The sequence below is a fragment of the Saccostrea echinata genome, unplaced genomic scaffold, assembly GCF_033153115.1.
Source record: "Saccostrea echinata isolate AGI-Se365-2 ecotype Australia unplaced genomic scaffold, CSIRO_AGI_Sech_v1 ptg000054l, whole genome shotgun sequence".
NCBI classification, from domain to species: Eukaryota; Metazoa; Mollusca; class Bivalvia; order Ostreida; family Ostreidae; genus Saccostrea; species Saccostrea echinata.
The window spans coordinates 39,124,461-39,135,668 of NW_026889803.1; the positions used below are offsets into that span (position 1 = coordinate 39,124,461).

Consider the following 11,208-nt stretch of genomic DNA (forward strand, 5'->3'; position numbering starts at 1 on the left):
GTACTCTGCAGAATCCGAACTTTCTCTCGTTTTTTTTAGTGGTGTAGGCACTCTCCCTCCTTCCCCTTGAATAGAGAAAATGCATGGACCAAACCAGGATTCAAACCCAGCCCCCTGAAGTCTTAACAAGTACTCTATCAACTAGGCTATCTAAACTTCAGTGAACGAATATACCTGGTTGCCACTTCAACACGCTTTTTGTCCCCCCCCCCCCCCCCGCCCTTTGCAGCCAGGCTCATCTCCAGCAGCTTTTGAACTTATTTTAAGTGCATGATTACAGCACCGAATTTAACAGAGAAAAAGCAACGCGGATTGTGCCTGAATTTGCAACCTTGTCCCCTGAAATGTCGACAGGTTCACCAGTCGAGCTATCTGACCCCCGAATCTGTCTAACAGATACACACTTAAAATATTGAATAAAATATGGATTTTACTGTAACATATTTTGAAATGTTATTAAAGTTGAAGAAACATAGAGTACATGCATATTTAAAGATACTACACTGCAGTATGATGCATATGACACTAAACATATCTTTGCAAAAGTCATTCCAATGTAACATATATCAATTAATCCTGCCAACATAAAACAACAGTTTAAACAGTTAGAATGCTGCCAGTTTACATTTTCGATGAATAATATTGGGTCCAAATTCATGATAGTCATTTCTGGTGATCCATCTTGTCTCGCATGAGGACAAGGAGGCGTAAATGGATCCACCAATCCACACCATTTCTCCACGGGCTGGATCCGCCCACACCTTGACTCGACCTGTGGTCTTGCTGCTGAGTTCTTTCAAAAGACGCTCTTTAAAACCTAGGGGGAAAACGATTGATAATTAAAACACAAAAATTATATCACACAAACAAAACTTTTGGTGATTGTTCAGTGGTTCTTGAGAAGAAAATGTTTATATAATCCCGGTTTAATTTTACTATTTATACAGGGTGTCTATTCCCTCGGAAAGGAGCATGGCCCTTTATACTTTGTGAAAAATTAATGTTTATCCCCTTTATCTATGAATTTGCCTCGTGATGCAGGAAGAGAAGTTGACAATATGAAATCTTAGCATACAGACAGATGACTGCTGGATCAGGAAAACTCACAGAAGCCTTTGGCCTAGGTGAGCTAAAAAGTATACTAATGTAAACATACCAGGCAATAATGTCGTTCCACCGGACAGAAGTATATTGAAATAGAGATTTGACCTGCAGTCAGCTTCACAAGCCTGAATGGAGGCGTGCACCAAATCTTGGATTCCTCCTTCCTCATCAATGTCATTACCTAGAATACCAAGATAGATATTGTATTGTTTGCTCTTTTTTGGAACATGGAACATTTCATTTTCAGATTATTATTCACAAATATTACATTAGGGGTATAGGAATGGAAATTGGTAATTTATTTATTTAGGATCGCTACATTACCATCATCAGGTTTCCGTGTCAGTGTTTGAGTTATCATTCTATTTGACAGATAGCATCCAAAATACTAAATTTACTGCACGCGAGTAAATTTTTTACAAGTATCATAAAGTGAGTAAATTTCAAATAAAATGAAAACCATAATAATTTTATGGGATGTGTACTCTGTAAACGAACAGTGGACAGAGCTACCGGTATGCTCACCGAGTCCAACGCCTTGACTTTCTATTTATCATAATTTTACTAACTTATTGATAAAATATTCGACTTTTGTATGTGCATAGAAATCGCTACCTCGTAAAGATGGACGAAAAAGTACTTCAGGGGCCTGAAACTTCTCGTCGCCAATGGATATTTGCTGACCATCTGGTAATGTAAATTTATCAATCTCCGTCGACGACGATGTCGCCGTGACCAGAATACTGCTATCCGGCCATACAGAACAGTGATCTTCCTTCATCCTTCTAATGGTATCAATTTCAGCTAAATGGTAAATTTTGCACGTTTACACATTATAAAACATTTGCACTGCAATTGTAGAGGTCGTAACCTTTCTTTTCGGGACTACAGTTGAACTCAGTTATCTCGAACACCAATATCTCGAATACCAGGGATATGTCGAAATGAGTTGGTAGTCCAGACCATTTTTTCTTCATGTTTTCTAAAATACCATCGCTATCTCGAATCCTCGGATATCTGATCCCATCGTGTTCGAGATTACGAAGTTTAACTGTATTCACTCAAATTTCCATCGCGGAAAATAGATAGCAAAGAAAGGTTAATTTAACAGCATATCATATATACTACAGTAAGCTTGCTCAGTGGACAGTTTTTACTCGGCTTAACATTACAGGCACCTGGGGCGCCACCCCTTTCCAATTTTAATGTATCAATAGCTCATGAAGGCGAAAATGTTACACTAACGGTAACATGTTATCCATATAAGAATACTAGATTGGAAAAAAATGTGTCGCTGCAGATTTATATTCTATTCGAGAATACATAGGTTTTAAAATCAAATGTTTCGGAATACAATATTTATCCCTGTCTGGCTTCATTTCACTTCATCAGATCAAATAAATACAAACGTAATATACTGTTGAAGTACGCACAGTATGTAGTGAAAGAATATCCTTTTTCGTACATTAGTTTTTGTAAATACATTGTTACATCTCTTCCGCCGATCTCCATACTTTTTATTGTGTCGGGGAAAGCGTGTCCTAGATGAAGAGAGAAAGAAGTTAATGATCTGCACGGTGAACGAATATAAAGATAAGGTAAACATTAGTGAAAAGTGAAAAATAATGGCAGAGTTATTATTCTAAGTTTGCAAAAAAGAAATGGGAGGGGGTATACTAACAAAATAAAACAGTCCTTATCAACTCATTTATTTGTTTAAAAATACATATAAGGAGAATTAATGAACCTCAACCATAGACTTTAAGAATTTTTAATTAACTATGTTCATTTATTTTACCCTCATAGACTGGAAATGCTTGTGTGACACCATCACCACATTCCAGAATGAGGCTGTTGGTATGTCCATATCCCATGACAGCTAAAATACCCTGCATCTGGGCATTGAAGCCTAATACGTTAAATTTTTCCATTAATAACTGTAAAAAAAAAAATCAAAAGTACATATAATTAAAACATATATAAAACTACACTGTAAATGAAACTGCAAAAATGCCATAACCAAAATAATTAATCTTTGTCTCCAATGGGTCCATTTTAGATGAAATACCAAAGACACTCCTGTTACAATGAACGTAATTACATTTAAAATGTTTTTAAATGTAATAAAACATTTTAAACAGTTAAAATGATACTAAACGTATCTCTGTTCCAAACTAGAGCATCTACTGAAACCAGCTATAGGACATCTTGTATATTATGATGGATTGGAAATCATTCGAAAGTGGGTGTTCGTGTGAGAATTCGATCAGAAGTGAGGCCAAAATAAAATTATTGTTTGTTTGGAATTGCCTCCCGCCTCATTGAAATGACCCTTCCTGGAAAAATTTTATTGACCAAAAATAAGATTTTTTTATTCAATCAATTCTTGGCCTGTTATCAAATGTGCCACAAAATCACTTAATAAGTGTCGGATCTAAGCAAAAACTGGGTTCATGGTTGATGGGAGATACCCTTTTCAAAAAGGCAGAAAATAATGTGTTCACTGCTTATTTTGATTTTTATCATTAATTTTTAATTTAACTTTAATTTTGGAAAAAACAATAATTTCCCTTCCTCCCTCCTGGGTCTGAAATCTCCCAGGCGGCAATTCCAAACTAACAATTTTTTTAAGGATAGCCTGAGTCTTTCCTGATTTTTGCAAGAAACACAAAAAAAATATTAAAAACAAATTAATGTTCACCTGCAACATCATTTCTCTACAAGCACCTGGCACATTAGACACTTCAGAATTAAGAACATTGAATTCTTCCGGAGACACCCGTAACACACTTGTAAAGATGTACTGCCATAAAAGTTCCATGTCCTCCCAGTTTGTGACTATACCACGGTCAATGGGAGACGTCATAGCCAGGACTTCTCGCCTTGTCTGGGCTTCATTTCCGACAAAAAGACCGATTTCCGGCGACACCTGTAGAATTCAGATGAAACATGACAGTCATAGCCCGCACTCTATGTATCTCTGTATCACGCTATCTCTAGTTGAGAACATTCATAAAATGTCCTCTTTTAATAGTGTGCTTTTAACGACTTGGCCAATTAAAGGCATACATGTTATAACACCCAAGCAACATTTCAATCAATTTCAAAGTGACTTAATTCCAAAATTAATAACCAATTTTGTAAACATTTTTCATTTGATTGCATCTAATGATAAACTGTAGCTCAACAAATTTTGGCGCGACATTATTTTCGTGAAATAGTTATTTGGAATTTGATACATGTATTTATAAGCGAGAAAAAATGTCATGATTTTTTGGCTTTTGTTATACGATATTAATCTTTAAAAATACAAGTACATGAGAGAATGAACATTTCGCGTAATTTTATGAAAATAAAGTTCTCGAAAATAAAAAGATATTTACCGGTACAGGTATTCATGTCTCAAACGTTGCGTGTGGATTGCACACGCAGATAGATTAGCCTACAGCTTTCTACATATACATGGAATCTTTTATAGAAGAAATGGGTCTGATGCCAGAAGAATCCTGAAATGTCCAGTCATGGGGGAGCACGTCCGTAAAGATAATGGGACTAACTCATAAAAAAAAATCTGCATAAAGAAGATGGGTGAACAAGGCGGGTGAAGTGCCTATAGTGCGACAAACATGAAGTGAAAAATAAAATCTCAATTATATCCAAAATTTCTTTGATATTTCATCTAAACTTAAAGTATACTTTATGTAAAATCTCTATAATTTACAAAAATCTCACAAAGACTAAAATTATTTGCCTACGAAGTAGCATACATACACTTAAGAGGACAAAAAGGGTCATTTTCTCACACTTTAACAAAAATTTTCGATATGAGTGGGTCTTCGCTCCATTTTTTTGAAAGTTAATCCTAAAAGTTTGCATAAAAATATGCATTTTTTGGTTTACAAAAAAATGGAGCAAAGACCCACTATACATTAAAAGTACACTTTTATGACAAAGCATTCGCATCTTTCCGAAAAATACTTGAAGTCCATTAAGTCAAGGGTCATATATCACAAACATGATTTAAATGCCACTATTCATCAGGAGCTGTGTAGCGTAGTGGGTAGCGTGTTAGTCTCAAAGCAATATGATATTCCGGATTTTTATTGTTAGGGGTTCGAATCCCACGAATACCATTTTATTTTTTTAATAAAAGAATAATTTTTCCGAGATTTTTTTTTCTCAGAAAAGTTTTTTTGATCATAATTTCATAAATTTCAATTATGAGAACTTTACTTAATTACTTAGTCCACAAATTGAATGTGATTTTTTTAATATCTGAAGCTATAGGCATTTTGCACGCCTTGTTCACCCATCTTCTTATAACGACCTGTAAATTAGTATTGTCTGATCAGGAAAATGGACATAATATCCCGTCTCAACTTCATCTGACTCCAGCACATTTACAAATTCAGATACAGTTGTTTGCTAAACAGTATTTTTACAAAAATTGTTTTAAAAAATTATATTTTTTTTTTTATTACAAATCGATTCTCTTGATAGATACACGTAAAAATACACTTGTTTACGCAATTTTAATGAAAAAAAAATATTTTTCTTAAACATCCTTAATGAACCGAAGGCTCAAGTGAGCTTTCTGGTCACATTTTGTCCGGCGTCCGTCTGTCATATTGTCTGTGTGTAACATTTCGTTTCCGGACGATATCTCAAAAAGTCTGAGCTTTAGCAATAAAATTTTACATCACAAATCTCTATAGCTTAAAGAAGACTCCTATTGATTACATTTTGAGGTCAAAAGGGCAAATTTCAAGGACTTAAATTCATGGGTCTGTAAAACAAGTAAAACTTTCATTTCCGGACGATATCTTAAAAAAGCCTTTGAGCTTTTGCAATGAAATTTTATATCACAATTCCATGTGGCTAAAGGAAGCCTCCTACTGATTACATTGCAAAAAAACCCAGTTTCTAGATGACACTTGTTTTCTTTGAGTTTTCTCAATAAAATTTAATGTAACAACCCCCTATGGCCTTAAAAGACTACTTTTGATTTTGAGGTGAAAAGGTCAAGGTTAGAAATTCATACAGTATGTCTGTGTGTAACACTTTTGTATCTGGACGATATCTTTAAAAAGCCTTCGAGATTTTGCAATGAAATTTTATAACACAACTCTCTGTGACCTAAAGAAAAATTCCTGTTGATTTTAAGGTCAAAGGTCAAGATCAGAAATTCATATATTTGCAAAAATGTTTTCCAAATGATAACTTTATTCCTCTGGGAGCTGTTACAACTCTTAGAGACTTAAAGAAGACCCCTTTTAATTTTATGTCAAAAGGTCAGGTCAAGGTCAGAAATTTGTACAATCCAGAAAATTGTTTCCAGATGGTAACTTAAGTTTTCCTGGAGCCTCTTCTATGAAATTTTAATATCGTAACTCCGAATGACTTAAAGAATACCCCTTTTGATTTTTAGGTCAAAAAGTCAGGGTGAAAAATTCATATCTTGCATAAAATGCTTTCCTGACAATAACTAGATCTTTTTGAAGTTTTGCAATGAAATTTTATACCTTTAGTTAATATAACTTAAAGAAAAGAGGTCAAAAGTTCAAAGATCAAGGTCAGAAATTTATATATATCCTTCTTTGTATGCTTTTGCAATGAAACTTAATGTCATGATATTTTTCCTTAAGTGGGGGGCACAAATTCTCTGAATTAGGTTGTTTTCTATACCTCTCGCAGTTTGGGGCGTCCAAGAATAGTTGGGAATACAGAGCGCGGCCTATCTTCGCCGGCGAATCCTACATGACAGGTCCCGGATCCCATATCTGCAACGATGTTGTTGACAAAATCCTCATCCGTGTCAGACATTGACTGAAAACCTGAGCAGTAAAATCATTCAAAATTAGCCATTTTCGTAATTCTAGAAATTCTTTACATACGAGGGTAGTCCCAAATTTCCGCATACAACCGTATAGTTGTGTAGGAACCAGGGGTCATGAATAAATGAAATATTGGCTTATTACACAGATGAATCCTTTATAAATAAATTATTTCATTGTTTGGTGCAAGAAGGCGGGCAGTACCTTAAACTTGCAATTAAAGATCGGTATATAATATTTAAATCTTGCCAAAATCTGTTTACTACTCAGAATTTCGGAAATAGAGATAAAAACTTCTAATGTTCTTAACTACTGTACCTTACCTCATATTTTGATGTATATATATGAATTTTATAGCGTCTTATATAGACCTGTTTGTTTTAAATCTGACTTGTTGAAAGTGGCGGCTGCGTTGACACAGGCAGCGCACGGATCTGTGATCAAATGTTCTAAACTTTAATTCATTCCTACAGAAACGCATGTCACAAACGTCTGGTACACATGGAAATGTTTCCCGGTCCTTAGTAAAATCAAATGACAGAGATTGTGTTTCTAAATATGTGAGGAAGCCAAAGTGACACTCATCGTCGTAAACCACGGCCAAAATTGTACGATCGTCTCCCATTCTGGCCGTGGTTGAATGAGAAGAGAATATTTCGCAGCTCATTAAAATATTGACCAATGTGAGTAAAGCATAGTCGGATGATGAACTCTGACGCGACCTTTCAATACCCAATCGCAGTATACGAACATTTCTTGTATACTGTTGATGTCAGTTGTTGATTTCAATTGCGATGGAAACAAATAGTGTCATTGGATAAAAATGACGTCACAACATAAAGGTGTAAATATTCAAGATTACGACACTTTTTGTGATCAAGCAGCCACGGGTAGGAGAGAGCTATATGCGGACTCCGGACCGTGGCTTGAAACGATGAGTGACATTGTGCAATTCTATTTGAGAAGATAGACGAAAAATCTTTAGAAACATAGTTTTTTTTAACAACTGTTTTTGGATACGTACAAACAAATATTTTTTTCACATATTTTAATGTTAAATCATGTCATAACAATTAAAATATTTCACATTTATATCTATAACCTTTATCATGAGTTAAAGAATTTGATTTTAGTAATCCAAAATCCGAACCAGTGATGTTTATCTTTTTGACATCGGAGATTGCTCTGAGTGTTAGGGAATCATACTTCTACAATTCTAATTACTCGAACTGTTTTCAAGTTATCATGTTAACACTTCGTAATTTATCAACCAACATCACATTTTTTCACCCACAAAATACTTTAATTTCTGTTATAGATATGAACTTTTGAGATAAATTCGTACACAGCAATAGAGCGGAACAGCATACATTGATTAGTTCAATTAAGGTCAGATGATACGTTCCTAAATAAATTGAAATACATAATTTCCTCCCAAGAAATCGTGCTTGAAATATTGTTACTTTAACAAGTTTTCTCACAAAAATCGAGGCACATTACCAGGCATTTGTGCCGATTCCTGAGGATGGTATACTACATAATCCTATTGGAAATCACATGAATTGCTGATAAAATAATTTTGGTACATGTATGTTTTTAGACATTTTGAAAACAGTTTACAAATCGGAAGATAATCATGATAATGGTTATCAATATTTATGGCGTATTATTACAAAGAGATACAAAAACAGCTATTTCGAGGAACGTGTCGCCAGATCTTAGATATTTTGCAATGATAGTTTTATGTCCATTATGGGTCACCATCTTCCGTATGTTTATAATCGAAGGATTTGACCATTGATAATTGATATACATTACAGCATTAGTAATCATAGTAAGATGGATAAATGATCTGATATTTAAGTTCATCTTTATACGTACATTGTATTACTGTCCGTGGTGATTTGATCCTGTTACTGCCTGTCTGTCTTAGAGGATACTACATCATGTATTTACAGTATTATAGCGTTTACCTTGCAATACGAAAATACGGAAACTAAATAAAGACTTCTAACTCATTGTTGATCGATTCACCTTCCAGTTGCAGATGACAGGGACATCCATATGGTAAGATGACTAATGCAATGACAACAGTTTGGTCAAATTTCGAGAATTAGGAAGTTTAACACTTTAAGTGAATACTAAAAATTTAAGCTTTTTATTATCATATTTTCAAGACACAGTTGATTGGCTTTTCTCTAGAACCACAGGAACAAATCTTTAAAAATTCCTTTTGTAATGCTACTACATTTGTTAAACTTCTGATTTTGTATCCTTACGCCAGGGCGTTGCTTCAGATGGGATTCAATCCTTATTTATAACATGGAAATATTAATACATGTATATATGTTCAATGACATCTGTGGCGATCAGACGATTCGATCGCCGGTGGCCTGCCGCCAGAAACCTTAGTTGGTAGCACCTGGCTGGAGATTCAGGAGGCCCGGGTTCGAATCTCGGTTTGGTCTGTCGCATTTTTCTCCTCTCCTGTTACATTTGGTGCCGTGCCCTGGAAGTGACAAATGAACCTGCCAGGGAAGAGCCTGGGTTGGTGTCTTTGCGGGCCGAAGACCTAAAGGAGGGTGGAATGTGTTCGATCGAACGGGTTCGATCGCCGGTGGCCAGATGGCTCAGTTGATAGAGCACCTAACTGGAGATTCAGGGGGCCCGGGTTCGAATGCCGGTATGTTCCGTCGCATTTTTCTCCTCTCCTGTTACATGCAGCTAGATATTGAAATTCTTCTTAAAAATGTTTTTCTTTGGAGAAACAAGGCTAAACAGTTTGTCAAAGTTATATGCCACTTAATTAAGCATCCTTTTGATTTATTTGAGTGACTCTAAGTATTATATTTCCTTCAACAGGCAAACCTACATGTTCATTTGACATGTCTCCTTTGCTGTATGTTAATTGTTTTGGGCTGACAAGAACTGGTATTCAAAATACCGGTGCCTGCGGTATAAAAATTAAAATTTTTAATGTTATTTAATTTATGTCGTACATGTAAATATGAATTGGGACTCTCCCACGAGAAAGACGGACCCGCCCCCTCAACGAAACTGTAAACTTGTAAAGTTGTTTCGTTTTTGGGGTGTATATATATATATATATATATATATATATATATATATATATATATATATATATATATATATATATATATATATATATATATATATATATATATATATATATATATATATACCGCCCATGTAAAAACATATTTATTTTACACATAATCGGTTTTACCGGTTAGTAAACACATGTCCACAATCTTCGTTCGGTTTATTCGAGCGGATATTGTTAAATACTTTAAATATGTACATATATATACGAGTATATACGATATGCCTGACGTCTACCCGTAGCCATTAAACTATCAACACTTTATCTTGAAAGTAAGAATTCTTTTTCTAAGAAGCGATAACTTACTATTATACCTTATTGTTATGCTTGCCTGTTTTGTATCTTGAGCAACATTTTGTTTCCGGGGGAGATTTGTAAGGTCACCAGTTAGGACCATAGCTGTGTGCTGTATATATATATATTTTTTAAAAAGTTTGGCCAACTGATTTCTGTATGAAACTGTAATCAGAGTGTTATTTTATAGCTTTCTAAAATATTTTTTGAACATAGGGGCCTGTCTTCCGGATTGTAAAATGATATTTAAATTCAAAAATACATTTTGGAGCAGGTCCATCCGAAGTAACCTAATAACCTAAGACCTAATTATTACGACTAAAACTAAACACTTTGGTTGATAATAAAGTCTTGCAAAATCAATAATTCTGTTAAAAATTGCTTGCATAAAAATATATATCTAAAAGAATGAAACAATTTTTTCAAATTAATGTGAAAAAGAAAGTTATCAAAATTACATTTTGGTCTTAGTCATGTTCTTTTGAAAAACCATAGACCTGAAGCATAGGGTCTATGGTAAAACGGACCCCTGATCTTCAGGCTTTCCACGTGCTGATACCTGGATCTTTGTCACGTGATGATGCCGATGATTTCTGCAGACTTTGCTGGTGATGGACAACAAAATAATGCAAAATGAAGAAAAAATATCGTTGAGTCATTCATAGCTGTAGCATATTCAAAATAATTTTTACTAGTTCTACCAACTTTTCAATTTTGATTCATCACCTTTGCCACTGTAATATCAATATCCGGAAAATCCAACGATCTGCTTTCATATCTTAAACACTCCCAATTTGGGGAGTATATATTCTACACCCCTTTTTATAAAGTCATAAATTAATTATCCTATGA

At 34.6% G+C, this 11,208-nt stretch overlaps 1 protein-coding gene across 1 annotated transcript; it reads right to left on the reverse strand.

The window, feature by feature from the left end:
- Positions 1 to 417: 417 nt before the first annotated feature.
- Positions 418 to 8,895, reverse strand: LOC133205232 (actin, cytoplasmic 3-like). The gene is made up of 8 exons (XM_061340998.1): positions 8,820 to 8,895; positions 6,790 to 6,938; positions 3,806 to 4,033; positions 2,903 to 3,041; positions 2,538 to 2,645; positions 1,720 to 1,908; positions 1,157 to 1,285; positions 418 to 817 (listed from the first exon to the last, which is right to left on the reverse strand). Exons 2-8 carry the CDS (start codon positions 6,925 to 6,927, stop codon positions 606 to 608), a joined length of 1,143 nt encoding a protein of 380 aa, XP_061196982.1. The 5' UTR covers positions 6,928 to 6,938; positions 8,820 to 8,895; the 3' UTR covers positions 418 to 605.
- Between the last annotated feature and the right edge of the window lie 2,313 nt (positions 8,896 to 11,208).

Bases quoted from the DNA above. Each gene is read 5' to 3' on its own strand.
- LOC133205232 (XM_061340998.1), bottom strand. From the start codon at position 6,927: ATGTCTGACACGGATGAGGATTTTGTCAACAACATCGTTGCAGATATG. The intron at 3,042-3,805 runs GTGAACATTAAT...TTTTTTTTACAG, and splicing joins GTAGAGAAATGATGTTGCAG to TTATTAATGGAAAAATTTAA. The intron at 1,286-1,719 runs GTAGCGATTTCT...TTGGTATTCTAG, and splicing joins TTTTCGTCCATCTTTACGAG to GTAATGACATTGATGAGGAA.